The sequence below is a fragment of the Theropithecus gelada genome, chromosome 18 (genome assembly GCF_003255815.1).
Source record: "Theropithecus gelada isolate Dixy chromosome 18, Tgel_1.0, whole genome shotgun sequence".
NCBI classification, from domain to species: domain Eukaryota; kingdom Metazoa; phylum Chordata; class Mammalia; order Primates; family Cercopithecidae; genus Theropithecus; species Theropithecus gelada.
In genome coordinates, this window is record NC_037686.1 from 28,763,777 (window position 1) to 28,780,041 (window position 16,265).

General features: G+C 42.3%; 1 protein-coding gene across 11 annotated transcripts in view; it reads right to left on the reverse strand.

Moving 5' to 3' along the window:
• TPGS2 (tubulin polyglutamylase complex subunit 2) overlaps positions 1–16,265 on the reverse strand; it is a 49,547-nt gene that overhangs the window by 4,303 nt on the left and 28,979 nt on the right. For 4 of the 11 annotated variants that reach the window (XM_025365335.1, XM_025365334.1, XM_025365333.1 and 1 more), the window contains 3 exons: positions 15,621–15,734; positions 13,865–14,025; positions 9,539–12,470 (listed from right to left, as the gene is read on the reverse strand). In XM_025365335.1, the coding sequence (XP_025221120.1) occupies positions 12,225–12,470; positions 13,865–14,025; positions 15,621–15,734 (521 nt within the window). In that variant the 3' untranslated portion in view covers positions 9,539–12,224. Of the gene's footprint in view, positions 1–2,186; positions 2,777–4,419; positions 5,885–9,538; positions 14,026–15,620; positions 15,735–16,265 lie in introns of those variants that run through there. The other 7 variants (XM_025365330.1, XM_025365332.1, XM_025365339.1 and 4 more) reach the window with 7 other exon arrangements.

Sequence of the window (16,265 nt, forward strand, 5' to 3'; positions counted from 1 at the left end):
AAGGAGAGTCATGGTCCTTCCCCTTAGGGCCCTTTCCTGGGGCCTGGGAAGGAGTCATCTACTGAAATTAAAATTTTAATTCATCTACCACTCTGTAGCCATATCTAGATTTTTAAAATCAGAAATCATTTTATCAGAGAAGTACAAATAACACCAAATTGCCTAAGACAGGGGATGAAATGCCTTTGCAAATGCAGTGAAGGTATATGATATTAAAATGCACCATTCAGTTTGTCAAAAAAGGTGGTCTATGTGGTAGAAAAATCAGTTGTGTTTGCTAGACAATTTGTGGAGGGAAAATGGACTTTCTGAGTGATTTCTAAAAATAGCTAAAATGTTATTTATTGAAGGCATCTCTGTGTGAGCACTTCATAATGTATTATTTAATAGAATCCTTATAGCCACTCTGCATTTTCATTTTTCATATAAAGAAACTGAGGATGAGACATACTGAATAACTCTCCAAGGACAGACGATAAGAAGTGATATATCCTGGCTTGTTTCACTAGTACCTGGTTATTTTCTCATTCTTTTAGAAATCTTAAGACAGCTGCTAGTTGAGTATCAATAGTCAGCTATGCTTTGGGGCACAAAATATGCAGCCCAGTCTGAACTGGGGTGGGCCTGGTGGGTGGGGAGCCAGCCAGTCCTACTTTGACCAAGCTGAAAAGTCCTCGAGGCCTAGTCATGTACAGGGTGGAAGCACTGTACCTTAAAATTTTCCTGGCCAGGCGCGGTGGCTTATGCCTGTAATCCCAGCACTTTGGGAGGCCAAGGTGGGCGGATCACCTGAGGTCAGGAGTTCGAGATCAGCCTGAACAATATGATGAAACCCCATCTCTACTAAAAATACAAAAATTAGCTGGGCGTGGTGGCATGTGCCTGTAATCCCAGCTACTCAGGAGGCTGAGACAGGAGAATCGCTTGAACCGGGGAGGTGGAGGTTGCAGTGAGCTGAGATCGCGCCATTGCGCTTCAATCTGGGTAACAAGAGCGAAACTGTCTCAAAAAAAAAAATTTCCTGAACACTGAAAATTTTGTTCAAGGTTGGCAATCATGTACAAATTTCACATCAATTATACTTAATAGGTAATCCATCCCACATCCAGCCATTGCTCCATCTATGTAGGTTCAGCACCAGTGGGAAAGGTTCAGAAGTAGAAAATATTTTTTTGTGCTTTGATGATAGAGTCATTCCCACTCTGATTGGTGAGAGGTTATTTGGATTGCTGAGACTTGCCCGAGGGAGGACCAAGCCCATTTTATTCTCCTAATAAGCACTACTTAATGTCTTTAAGAATAATTTTTGTTTAAGAGGATCCACTTGAGGAAGTGAAGATTTAGGATTTTGGGGGATTTGTAGTTCAAACACAGTTCAGTTGTTGACAATAGAGACTGTTCCTAATTACTGGATTAGTGACAATGATTCCAGAATGTTTTGACATTTAAAACTACAGCATTATATGTATAGGAAAATTAAATAGGCTGGATAATTAGAAGTGTCAACAAAAAGAATCATAGGATCTGTAACTCTGGAGAGGAAACTATTTCTTATAAAGGGTCAACCAAAAGACAGGCACTTTGAGGAGGGTAGAACAGGGAATTATGCTGAATGGGTTGGCCAAGTATACATACTCAACGGTTACAGGAGAAGCTATGAATATTCACGAAGGTGGTCCTAATGCATATGTACTCAATAAACGTGTTACATATGGCCCATGTTCACTTAGGGGTGGAGACTTTTAAATGTATTACAATTAAGCCCTATACATCAAAAGGTGAAGCAGAGACATGAAGGCACTCAAGTGTGCAGCCTCTGTGAAACTGGCCAGGACCAGTCCATGGTTGGTGGTCTTTTACCAAGAGAAAGTTACAGAAATAAATGTCTTGCCCAATCAAAGCATAGTTATGGCTGATAGAATAAGAGGCCAGTTAGCATCTGGTAGTGCTCTGTCACCCAGGCTAGACTGCAGTGGCGCAATCTCAGCTCACTATAACCTCTGCCTCCCAGGTTCAAGCCATTCTCCTGCCTCAGCCTCCTGAGTAGCTGGGACTACAGGTGCCCACCACCACGCCAGGCTAATTTGTTTGTGTTTTTAGTAGAGACAGGGTTTCACCATCTTAGCCAGGATGGTCTTGATCTCCTGACCTTGTGATCCACCCGCCTCGGCCTCCCGAAGTGCTGGGATTACAGGCCTGAGCCACCGCGCCCGGCCAGTTGTTTTATTCTTTAAGTGTAGGGAGGGTGCATGACTTACCCCTTGGCTGACATGGCCTTAGGTCCTGTTTATTATTTGGTATCTTATTTTCAGAGTTGTTCCATCAGTCTTATGATGTCTATTTTAAAATCAATGCTGATTAGTTGTTGTGTCTAAAACCACAAAAGTGAGGGGGTATGATGAGGTGTGTCTGACCTCCCATCCTGTTATGGTCAGGAACTCAGTTTGTAAGGCTCTCTAGAGTCCCCTTGGCCAACAGAGAGTCTGTTTGCTTTTTTGGAGAGTTTTATTTGTAGTTCTCAGAAGCAACACCTAACAGTGAAAAATAGCACATTCTTGCCATAACTGAGGAATGATTGCAACACTGCTGTTCCCATGCCGTTGGATTGGTGCCTGCTGCACACACTGCAGCTCCAGGGCTTCGTGCCACTGCCTCTTTGCTTGTGGCCAGTCCCCATGCCTGCAGAGACACAGCTCCTCAGTTCCCATTGGAGGGACTCAACAGCCAGTTTCCAGTGAACACATTTTCTTCTATTCATTTTGATATTGTAAGTTATCTGGTGTAGGTGGAAATAGGAATACGTGGGTCTTGGTTCAGAGTTTAAAGATATTCCAGAGTCATGCATAGCACGTTACAGGTAGCACATTAAATCAGCCACAAGGTGATAGGGGACCTTGTGTTCCTCTGTGTCGGCAGCAGTTTTCCTGAACGATGAGAGGTCACTGCAGTACGTGGACTATTCAGTTGGCCCAGCTAAGCAGAGGATTTGGCTTTTTCTCTTTAAGAAAACTAACCAGAAATGTTGTTTCCCTTCAGAGAGAGACTCCACCCCTAATAGTACCTGCCTAAAAATGCTTTTAAGCCCTCACTGCTCTTTGGGGAGGGCGATCCCATTGGGGAACAGCCAGATGCTTTTGGGCAGGGCAATGGGCTAGGAAATAGATAAAGTTGCCTTTCCAAAAAACACTTGTCATGTACTCAAGGGAATAATTATAGTTTTTTAAATTCCAATTTTCAAATAAGAACTGAATAAAAATGTGGTAGTTATACAGGAAGAGCTGGCTGCCTGGGACAGTTCTTGTAGCCATTTTATCCAGTCCCTGAAAAGAGGGATCCTTGATGATACACTTATTTAGACAAGGTGATTTTACTGGAACTCAGCACACAGCAGCAGGTGGTAAACTGGCTACAGAATAGAGCAATTCAGTCAACTTCAGAGGCTTCTTGGCTTAGATGATTAGGCATGCGATTAGGATAGGAATGTCGTGAGAATAAAGGAGCTCATTCACAGAGATGCAACACATCCTCAGAAATGCGGCCTCAATAGAAGGAAATGAGCTCTAATCCAGCTAGCTGTCCCTCTGTCAGCAGGTGGTATGAAAAAATCACATGTCTTTGGAAGAAAAAATTGCCTGAAATTCTAAGGGTTGTGGTAGTTTAGAACTTTCTCAACCTATCTATCTGTCTATTGATCAATCTATGTGTGTGTGTGTGTGCATGTGTATACACATATAGAAGTTCACTAACTGTTGGGTTAAATTAGACTATATGGACTTGTGTTTGTGAACAAATGTAAGACAGATTTTTGAATTTGTCTTGTGCTTGAATTCTGTTTCTGATATATTGAAGATGGATTACCATTTTTTAATGGCCTAAAAACCTTATTTGTGAAGATAGTTATTAAGGCCACAGCCATCTATTTTAGAATCTAATTTTCAAAGGAAAAATAGAGTTTTTCTGATGAACACTGAGTTGCTCAATAAACATACATTCTAGAGCCCCAGCATCACGTCCCAGAACCTGTGTAGCCAGGATCTAGAACCACCTGTGGTAGCAGATGTGGCCTGGAACCACCAGGCACTTAAACCCTTAAGTACCACCCATATCGCCGTCTCTATCCCATGAGATGGCCTTGTTTTCAAAATAAAGTTGAAAAGTATAAAGCTGGGCGCTGGGACCTTGGTAAAGGTGAGCTGTTTTTCCAGAGGTTTAATCTTGTCCTTAGTGTGTTCCACACTTAAAGCTTTTGCTTGAGGGATGGGGTTTCTCCTTTACACTCAACTATGCTCAGGCTGTTTGTGTCCCTGCCCTAGGGACATATTCTTTTCTAGTCTTTATGCTGGGGAAGAAAAATTAACCTAGCTGGTCTTCAGGGGAGTACCAGTTACCTCAAAACATGTTTTGTTTTTTGTTTTTTTAAATTTTAAATTTTAAATTTTTGTGGGTACATAGTAGGTGTATATATGAGATATTTTGATAACAGGCATGCAATGTGTAATAATCAAATCATGGAAGATGGGGTATCCATCCCCTCAAGCATTTATCCTTTCTGTGAGAAATATTATTTCTTGAACAACTATTTCTGAGGCTAGGAGGATGATCCCAAACCTAGCCCCCTCTGCTTCCTAGGAGGGCAAAGGAAATGAGCTGCTTTAAGATGAAGAAAATCCTGAAGACCTAGAACCTGCTCCTTACTTTCCCACAGCTTTCCATACTGGAGACTGTGCAGAGACCTAGAGAGGCTGGGGCTGCCTTGGGGTCTTTGACTATCACATAGGGAAAGCTCAGAACTTGCACAGCCCACTGTGCAGCTAAAATGGGTAGCAGCAGGCTAACTCATCCTTGGCTTTTCCTATGAGCCACGGGCTGCAAAAGTAATATGTGAAGTAGAAAAGGATGTTGTGTTTTCGGTAAAAAAAAAAAAAAGTCTTAAGATTAGGTAAATATCCTTATTCTTTGTTGACTATAGCATAGTATAAAATGGCTTTTCTGAATTTTCAGAGTTATTCTGAAAATTATAATATAAAACAAGCCATGCTTGCTCTAACTAGGGCTGCCCAGTGTAACGTTCTGTGATGATGGAAATGTTCTATATATAACTAACTAATATGGTAGCCACTAGACATATGTGATTACTGAATACTTGAAATGTGGCTGGAGATTGAGGAACGAATTTTAAATTTTTATTTTAGTTTATGGCTATGTATTAGCACAGGTCTGAGAGAATACATACCTTTATATGTACTTTATTGCTCTTTGTTCCTTTTATACACAGGAAGTTTTTATGTTAAATTTAGTTTTGTATACAATTGCTTTGGACTGCAGTTTCATCCATCAAGCACATGAAACAATGTCTAAGAAACTATGTGATATGGTTGGCTGTGTCCCTACCCAAATCTCATATTGAATTGTAGCTCCCATAATTCCCGTATGTTGTGGGAGGGACCCAGTGGGAGATAATTGAATCATGGGGGTGGTTTCTGCCATACTGTTCTTGTGGTAGTGAATAAGTCTCACAAGATCTGATGATTTTATAAGGGGTTTCCCCTTTCACTTGGCTCTCATTCTCTCTTTGCCTGCCACCATGTAAGAGTGCCTTTTGCCTTCTACCATGATTGTGAGGCCTCCCCAGCCACGTGGAACTGTGAGTCCATTAAACCTTTTTCTTAAAAAATTACCCAGTCTTGGGTATGTCTTTATCAGCAGCGTGAAAATGGACTAATACACTATGTCCACCCTCTGCCTACATTGTGTTCTGAGTCTTGGGAATTCTTATCCACAAAGGAGAATTCTATGTGAAGTCAATACTATCAAATATACACTCCTCTCTTGACATATCCCACCTACAAGATGCAATCTCTCCTCAGCAGAGTCCACATCAGACCTGTGAGTATAACCCTGTGATTATAATACATGCCGTGGCAGAACGCACATCTTTAACAGCTAAATCCACCTTACAATAATGCTTTAAAAAGCAGCATTTCAGTTATTGTGGTGGTGGTATGTGTTTTCACCATGTCACACTGTGGCTGGTCTTCACTACTGCATTTCACCCTTGTCACCTGGGAATTCTGTTCACAAAATATTTTATCCATGTGAGACTATGTAGTTGGTTGAATACTGAAATCATCAAGATGGATGGTTTCTTTCATAATGCTCACTACATTTATCAAGGATGGTATTGGACAAGGCCTGGGTGCTAAGAGCTGTAGGGAACATAAGGATGTGAGATTACAAAGATCCCATTTTCAGAACCACAAAGGTACACTGTCAGATAAGAGTTTTGAGCCACAGCTAGTGAGTGGCAAGAGGCAGTCTGGGAGACAATGTTTGGATGCCAAGACATTGGAACATTGCTAACATCTTTTATTATGGCAGTTTTATGACAGGGATGGTCTGTGGGCTGAACTAAGGTATCCTGCCTTTAAAGTAGTGACTGTCTTTTTATAATTTGCATAAACACTTAAATTAACAGCATTTTTACTTTTTTTTTTCTCAATTTTGCTTGTTGTCTGTTCCTACTGGTCTATCCTGAAGTATGAAGCAGTTCTTGATTTAGCACAAGATTATGTATTAACTGATTTTAGGTTTATTAATGGTTCACGGGGTTCCATACTAAGTAGCAATGGATTTTCTAGAGTAACATAAAGTCCCTATCTGATATGGTCTGGATTTGTGTCCCTGCCCAAATCTCATGTCAAATTGTAATCCCCAGTGTTGGAGGAGGGGCCTGGTGGGAGGTGATTGAATCATGGCGGTGATTTCCACCTTGTCATTCTTATGATAGTTCTCATGAGATCTGGGTGCTTAATAGTGTGTGGCACCTCCCCGTTCACTCTGTTCCTCCTCCTCCAGCCATGTAAGACGTGCCTGCTTCCTCTTCGCCTTCTGCCATGATTTTAAGTTTCCTGAGGCCTCCCCAGCTGTGCTTCTTGTACAGCCTGCAGAACTTCAAGTCAATTAAACCTCTCTTCTTTATAAATTACCCAGCTTTAGGCAGTTCTTTATAGCAATGTGAGAATGGATTAATATACCATCTCAACACTGAAGACACAGAGGACATAGGCAAGGTGACCAAAAGTTAATTGAGTGGTACTGGCATGAAGCACTTCACCTCAAGGAGGGTTCTCCTTGTGGGCTAGGGATTCCCAGAGGCCTCTGAGGTGGAGGTGGACTGCAGCTGGACCTTGGGAGGAAACTCTAGGTGTAAAGGCACAGAAAGAGACCAAGCTGGAGTTTTGGAGAGAGTGAGTGGTTCAGGAGAGCAGGGCCAGATAGGTAATATAGAAAGTCAATGGCTGGAAACAAAGGTTGGGATAACATTATAAAAGAAGGGGCAAAAGAGGAGCTAACCTTTCTGAATTCTCAACTATATATTAGCTCTTTTAATGGTCACAGTTAACTCCATAATGGAGGTCATATGTATTAACAAGATAATGTATGGCTGGAAAAACAGAATCCAGTCTGGTTGCTTAAGTCAAAGAAGGAAATCTGGCTTGGTGTGGTGGCTCATGCCTCTAATCCCAGCATTTTGGGAAGCTGAGGTGGGAGGACTGCTTGAGCCCAGGAATTTGAGACAAGTCTGGGCAACATAGGGAGACGGCATCTCTACAAATGATAATAAAAAATTAATCAGGTGGTGTATGCCTCTGGTCCCAGGTACTTGAGAAACTGAGGTAGGAGGATTGCTTGAGCCCAGGAAGTCAAGGTTGCAGTGAGCCATGATTGCACCACTGCACTCCAGCCTGGGCAACAGAGTGAGACCCTGTTTCCAGAAAAAAAAAAAAAAAAAAAGAAAGAAAGAAAAGAAATAGGCAAATTCATCTCAAGATCCCAAGGGTAAGAGCACAGTCAACTTGGATTGGAAACCCACCTGGTGTCCGATCAACTGTAATGAAGGAGCCAGACTTTACTGGACAAATACAGCTACCAGGGACTCTGGGAGTGGCTACTGGAGAGAAAAAACTTATGGAGCAATTGCTAAAACATAAAGCGGTGTTGTATAAAAACCAATAGATAAATTGAACAGAATTATTTAAACAAAACTGAAGGAGTAAATATGGGTCTACCTATGGCATGCCTGGTCATGAGTTGATAATTGATGAAACTGGATGATGGATACAGGGGGATTCATTATGCTCTTCTATCTTTGTAAACATTAAAAACTCTCCATAATAAAAGGTTTAGAAAAATACGTGCATTTATGCAGAAACTATAAAGGTCCCTTGGTCCTTCTATTCTAGTCATTATATATGCTTTACTGGAATAAAGACAGATTTTGAATTATTCTTCATGCAGTAAAAGCAAAACCACCCAGACCCATTAAGTAACAAATTTCAGACTTGGTGAGCATCACTGTCACCACTTCAGTTGATTAAAAATCTTGATGGCTGGACCCTTTCCTGGCAATTTTGATCTAGTAGGTCTGGAGGGGAATCTGGGTATCTTACTTTCTACACATGCATGATTCTAGTGGCACTGGTGCATGTCAGCTTTAAGGGCTAGATTCTGTGGATTATCAGGTGCAGGCTGCCCCTTTTCATTCCTATCTTTGGCTTGGTTACTTCCCTGCCAGCAGCATGATGATGTAGCACTTTATGTACAATCTTAACTACATCGATGCATCATGAGGCATTCTGCCATTTATTCTCATTTTGTGACTGCAGCATACTGTCTTTTTCCTGGGCAGTTGATTTATAATACAGCCCATTTCCATTTTAATAGCTTTAGTTTGAAAACATAAATTTCTTGGGTATTTTTTTCCCAATTTAACCCACTCAACCTCCTGTTGTTGGGTCTTTTGCCAGAAGTGCTCCCTTCCTCCTTTACCAGGGCCAGCTTCATGGGTGGGCGACCTGTGCAGTCACACAGGGCCCATACTCAGAAGGGCCTCACACTTAGTTTAGTGCTCTTCTAGCCCTATTTTATCTTTGAACCTGTGTTCTGTAAGTGAAGTCTGATGGGACAACAGAATATATGCATGAGCGGAGGAGACATGTGCAACACATATCCAGTGTTCCTTACTGCCCCATTCACATGTAGCCTTTGTGATCCCCTGTGAGCAGAGAACTCCACTGGACCCATGATGTGTCAGAGCTCGAAGAGATTCAAAGTGTGTACAAAGTAAGCATCTTATATCTACAGCTGAGTAAGTGGGGGATGCTGAGAGCCCCAAAAGGCTGCACTTCCCATCTGAACCAGACTGGCTTCAAACACAGAAAGAAGGCAGTGGCATTCTAAGAAACACGAATGACCAAGGAGCCCTATCATATCCTTTTTTACTCATGTACATTCCTGTGTTAGTCAACCACTTATGCTGAAAATACCAAGAAGTGAAACAGTAACAGTTGAGTTAGTTTTGTACAGTGTTTCTACTGTTGTGGTAAGAATGAAATACATATGCATACAGTATGTAAACATAAGCTATAAAATGCAAATTGTGTAATTTTGGTGATTCTGCATGAGTTAAATAAATGCTCATATTTTCATTTAAAACTGGAATTGCATAATATAAAGATGAAAAGTAAAATGCATGATAGGAATTTAACATTTAAGTTTTTAGTTAGAACAGCATTAAGTAGCAAATAAAAAACACCGCCATAACAAGTTGAGAAAGACACTATGGAAGAAAGGAAAAACATTACATTTTAGTACCTGTAAAGGCAATGTTTTCCTGCTGTATGCACAAAAGCCCCACATGTTCATTTTGTACTGGATCCTGCATATCATGGAGTCAGTTCTGCTTTGCCCTGCTCAATCCTTCTGAGGCAGGTCTTGAGCCTTTCCTTATCATAACCCCCTTCCTTTGATAGCCTTTTGAGAACTCCCTCTTGATTGCCACGGATTTGAGGGGCACCACTGACCTCCTGGTTCCTCCGCTGCTTCACTTGTGGAATCCAGGACTGATTTAGAAATTCTGTGATTCAGGGGATCCTCAAGTACTAAAAAAAAAGGGTATCTGCTGCAGTGGAAGATGACATAACTTCTCAACTCCCTTCTAACCTCGCTTGTCTTGGAGAAGCAGCCAAATGCTAGAATCTCTTATCCGGTGCTGGTGGCTCTTCCTTTGATCAGCTCTGGCAAGAAAAATACTTCTGGAAGACTAAACTCCAGCTATTGTCCTCGACAACGTGGTCTCTCTATATCCTTTTCTGCCACTCTATGAATTGTTGCACATTTATAAATCCTTGAAGTATAATAACCTAAACAATTAAAAGGGCCAAAATGTCTCCTAGAGAATATGTGACAATCATGTTATGGTTAAAACATACACACACACACACGTACGTTTAAAATGACCACACTGAATTATAAGTGGTTAGTTTTGGGATTGCAAAGGTAAGAAGTCTCGCTATTTTAAAGCAAATGAATAAGCTGTTAATACGACGCTCAGTTTATGCTCCCAAAGACTTTCAAGTACTAATATTTCAAGACTCTGAACTATTACAAGAATGGGGAAGCAGCCAGTTAGAGCTTGTCCTGATCCTTGAAGCCTAACTTTTCACCTTGGTTTTCCTCAGGGGCTATGGAAAGTGGTAGGTGGAGGAGATATCGAAGGCTCTTTCTCATGAATATCTATCATTATTGTCACCAATCAAAATAAACATGTTTCAGAGCAAAAGTGCATGTGGAGAATCCTGCGGACTGCTCTTAGTTCCCCAGTGGGTTTGGAAGAGGGAAACCCTGGGTTGATTAGCAGATAGACAGTGCAAAGGAAGGAAGCCTGGCCAATCACTGGGGTAGAGAGAAGTCAGGAAAGAGCAAGTGAGCCAGCTGGGACTGAAGTGTGCAGATGGTACAGGCCCCTGCACCTCATTCCTCAAAACTCCTAATTCTCTAACCTCTGGGACTTCAGTACAAAAACTGCAGCCACCCCAAGAACTTGGGGCTAGATGGGTGACTCCCCACTTTCCCTGTTGGGAAGTAGGGTGAAGGCCTTGCTTCTGCCCACAGCCAGGACTGTAGAGGGAGGAAATAAATAGGCATTCCTAATTGAAAATATGAGCAACCTTCTTTGTAAAAATTTCACTAAATGTAGTAGGTATGTCAGATTTATCTTGTGTCAAATATTAAGCATATATAGGCTAGAGGTCTAGTACCCCCCATATGTCAATGGGAAAGTGATTTCTGAATTACAGGCAACTTGCTTCCAAAAGAACTCTTGGAAGCCCACCCTGTTCTAAGCAGGAGACTGCTTGTCCTAAGGATGGCCAGGGACCAGGCAAAGTGACGCCAGACAACTCAGAGCTGTGGAGAGTCAGGCAGAGCACGTGGAAAGCTTCTGTTAACAGTGACAGGCACCATTAAAACTTTTTCTTTATGAAGAGTTGCGCAAAGCAATGCTTGGGAATTTTTTGTTTTTAAATGGTAAGAATAGAGCACAGCACAAGTACACCTTTTTAAAAAAGTTAATAAGGAAGATAATTGTGGAACATGTATAAACAACATAACACAAAACTAGAAGCAAGAAACTTCACTGCAAACTGATGAGGAAGACAAACTTTATAGGAAGCTACAGAAGAAATGAGCAGAGCAAGATATTCATGGTAAGGGATACAGAGAACATACAACTGTGTATTTGAGAGGTTTCATGGAACATTATGACCCATCAAATGAAGACATCAACATTATTTAACAACAAAAATTAATAGATCTGAGGAAGAGCAGTATGAAAATATTAATGCAGTGCTGTCCAACAGAACTTTCTGTGGTGATGGAAATGTTCCCTATCTCTGTGCTAATACAGATTCTACCAGCCACATGAATTCTAGAAATGTGGCTAATGCAACTGAAGAAATGAATTTTTCATATAATTTAATTTAAATTTAAATAATCATATGTGATTAGTGGCTTCTGAATGAATGACACAGTTCTAATGCTTCATGGGTCAAAACCAGTGGTTTCTTTGGGGGACTTCTCTAATCAGTGCTAAGGGATTGAGGGTTGAGTGCTGAAGAAGAGGAGAATACTCATTAGACTTATTTGGGCACTTAAACAAGATCCCAAATTCCCCATTGCTTCCAGAGGCAGGGGACAGCACAATGTGCTGTGGAGGCCTCACTAGGAGCCTGGCTAATGTCAGTGGGACTAAAAGGCTTACAATTTTGGTCATTCAGCTGGAAAAAGGCCTATGGTTCACACGCAAAACTGGAGGTCACCCCTAGGGCCATCTGTGCATGGCAGCCACCATTCTGGAGCTGGTAGAGAGCTGGAGGGAGGGGTGCTCACTTCCGGATGGGGTTTCCAGAGCCAGAGGAGGATTTAGAAGTAGAGGAAGTGGAGGGACCGGAGGGTCCTGAGGGCCCTTTCTGGCCACCTGCAGGCTGCACAGGCCCTTTCTTTTTTGGGATTACGATCTTGTTCTTGCTCCTAAACACTTTGCTGGGATCTAGCTTATTCACAAAGGAGTCGGTCTCTTCTGTGAGCAGGTTTGTGTTGTAGGTGATAGGTTTATACATGCTGAACCATTGCTGTAAGGCAGAATTGGAAGAGAAGGTCACAATTCAAAGGAGAAATGCCATTCTGTATGCTCTTTTTGGGGGATGCAGGAGAGCTGGGAACAGGAGGTAGAGGTACATTTTCATGAAAAACTGCCTAAAAATCTATTTGCTCTTCCTTTAAGTGGAAGTGATAACAGATCCCATCAACCTCTGGTAAGATACACACATTGCTTTATGAGTTCTCATGACCTTTAAGATAAATGCAGTGTGAGAACTAAGAATCTGAGCATACTTTCTTCTGATTTAGTGAGTCCTGAGCCTGGGATGCTAGATCCAAAAGCACTAGAGGACAGCGTCTATTGTTCTATCCTCAAACCAGCTACTCCCCATCAGGTGGATTCTGGCAGCATCATTTCCCCAGGAAAGGCAGGAGACAGAGGCCAGTGTGGGCCTCTGCTGAGGGATGTTATATCTTGTTGGTGTTCTGTTTCCTACTGTTTTCTCAGGCAGCCAAGGGCAAAGGGCATCCACATTTATTTACCTTTTAAATCACAGCCGCCTCCCAATGTTGACCAGATAAATGTTATAATTATGTGACGTTTGAAGAAAATGAAGCCTACTAGATGAATACATACATAGTAAGGTGAGCTGGAGCTGAGTTCCTAATTTGTTGCTAATTTAGAGCTGCAAGAAACCACCATGAAAGAGCCCAGATGAGCTCACTCTAGTCAAAAGTTTTTACAGCCACACTTGGTGTTTTCAAACCAGGTTGTATACCTGGTATCTGTGTGTCTGAAATGGTGACCAGATCTGTAATATAAATGAGGCACACCCACACAATGGACTACCCTGTAGCCACTGAAGAGGACAAGTGCTCTAAATGCACTGAAAGGGAATAAGCCCCAAGATGGAGAGTTATGTGAAAAGAACAAGATGCAGAATCACGTGGACAGTACCTCATTTGAGATTTAGAAAAAATGAACATCAGAAGCGTGCATGCATGCTTTATGTGCAATGAGTATCTTGGGAAGGGCATACAGGAAACTCGTAATAGCAGCTGCCACTAGGGAAGCACACTTGGAGAACAGGGGAGTGAGAGTCTGACTTTTCACTCTTCCTGGGTGCATGTACTGCCAACCCAGAACAAGCCATGGGACATAAACTATCCAATAGAATTTAATTAAAAATAAAACTCCCGAGTTAATTCTGAGGATCAGTCAAGTTTGGGAACCACTTAACTGGATGAGTATAACGTGAAGCTGTCCATTGGAATGACCTGTCTTGCTTATTGAAAATGCAGGTTCCTGGGCCCCACCCTAGATCTCCTGAATCAGATGGGGAAGTTGGGAACCTGCAATGTAACCATTTCCTCAGTAGATTTTGTTGTGTACCATAGTTTGCGATGGCAGGTGTTCCTCCCTTACCTTGGCCTGCGGGCTAATGCCATAGCTGGTGAAGGCATACTGCCACTGGGGCAGGCCCAGGTGGGTGATGAGCAGGCGGTAATAGGCAGTAAAGGTGTCTGTGAGAAAATGCCAGTATAACGCTCTGTCCAGGAACCAGATCTCGGTGTCTTCTGCTAATGCTGAATTAGAACACAAAGGAAGTAAAAGATAAGGAATAGTTTAACAGTGTTTTCTTTTTAACTATAAAAGGTTATATTCATGGTCTAAAAAAATAAATCCCAACAGAGAGAATGGAAAATGTAAAGTAAAAGTTCCCCTTCTGCCCCACTTCTAACCCTCCAGTCTCCTTCTCTAGTGGCCACTTTACCAGTTCCTTTGATACTCTTACAAATTTTTGCTAGATTGGTAGATTGATCTATCTGCTGGTCTCTGACTATCTGGAAGTCCAGTCAGGCTATCTAGGCAGCTGCTCCTTTTCTGTGTGTCATCAGCACTCCCCTCCCCTGGTAGGGGGGCGGAATACTGTGGTCTCAGCTTTCCTGACAGAGAAAAACATTGAATGGCTTGGGGTTTTTTGGAAGAGGTCTCTATCAATGCCATGAAAAACAAAAAGTGCCACAAAAAACCACCATGAAGGAGCCTAGCCCAGTTCACTCCTGGAGTCTTGCCAATACTGTGGTGTGATGTCCTGCCTCACGGTTTCTGACTTTCCATTCTCACTACTTCAAGCCTATCCTACTTCCTCTGCTCTCTAGATAGCTGTAACATCTCCCTAAGTGCCCTCCGTTATCCATCCAGTCTCTTTCTTTGTCAAAACTGCTGGTGGTCATGATCCCTGCCATTTTACAAAACAACTTTCATTGACTCCCCACTGTCTTCCACATTATGTCCAAACTCCTTTGCTTGGCTTTCAAAGCTGTGCCTGAGAGACAGCAATTGGCCTTCTGGCTTAATCTCCTCCTCATCCCCTACATGAACCATGTGGTCCACTGAATTGGAATTACGTGTCATTCCCCACAGATCAGTTGTATTTTCCCACGTCTTGGCTTTTACCCATTTGTCCCTTTGCTTGGATGCTCCCTTGTCTCTTTTACTCCACCAAATCCTCCTCCCGACCTGGTATCTAATTCCTACCCCATAGTTCAAGATGCAGCTCCAAGACTACTTTGCAACAATTCCTCCAGCTGGATGATTTCTCCTTCCCCTAGAGGTAAATCCTAGTGTCTGCATCCTCTCACCCCTACCAGACAGCTAGCTGAAGAGGGCTTGCCATTGTCCAGCTCTGTAGTTTCACAGTCCCTAGGCTAGGGTCTGAAGTGCTGTTAGGGGGCTAGGTGGCAGCTGCTGCTTGAGGGCATTCCCATCTGGGGTCTTTGGTCTAGTAATTCAGGTTTTTATTGCTATTAATTGGCCTAGACAGAGAAGTATAAAAGAAAAGATAATGTGTTTTCTGAATGCTTATCTAGTGCATGAACTTGCTATAGGAGTCTATAAACAAAATGTCTATTTCTTTTAGTTTTTACTCCTATATTATCCTAATCCCATCAACTATTTGGCAATAACTCACAAACGAAGATGGATAAAAGGTCTAGTAATTAGCCCAGAGGGAGATACTCAGAGAGAACCAAAGGGGTTTCTGGGTTTGGGACACACAAGGAACCTGGAAGCATCTCAAGAGGCCAAGGAGGTATGTGTCTCCTGAGCCATGGCTGACAAGCAAGGTCAGGCAAGACCCTAGCCAAACTACAGGACCACACTTGTAAATGATTCTTACCTGGTTTCCCACTTTTGTAGACAAGGCAAACTTTCCCACTGCCATTGCATGAATCCAGCTCAAATATCACACTGCGAGAGTCAAAGTGAGGCTTCTCTGGCTGATCATCACTGGCTGCAAACCCAGAAGTTAATGGTAATGTTCAAACAAACTCAACTCAAACACATATCTATATATCCAACTTTGCCCGGTGGAAAAAAACGAAGGAAAAAGCCTTATCTCAGACATATACTTAAGTAGTATTTTCAAATAAATTCTGTATTTGAATTAAAGCCCTGATCTCATTCATGGACTAGGCCTTGTGTCTGGGTTTCTCTATCAGCAACAGACAATGTCAGGGAATCTGGGAAAAGGAGGCATGAGAAAAGCAAACTTAACTTCTTGGAAGTGGGACCACAGAGCAATCTGAATGGCTTGATGCTGACATAACTTCATTTCCTTTCCTGAGATTGTTTATTCTATAAAAGTGGGATTGCAAACACATAATCTGAATCTTTCTTTCTTTTTTTCCGAGATGGAGTCTCGCTCTGTTGCCCAGGCTGGAGTGCAATGGGGTGATCTCGGCTCACTGCAACCTCCGCCTCCGGGGTTGAAGCAATTCTCCCACCTCAGCCTCCTGAGAAGCTGGGACTACCGGCGTGTGCC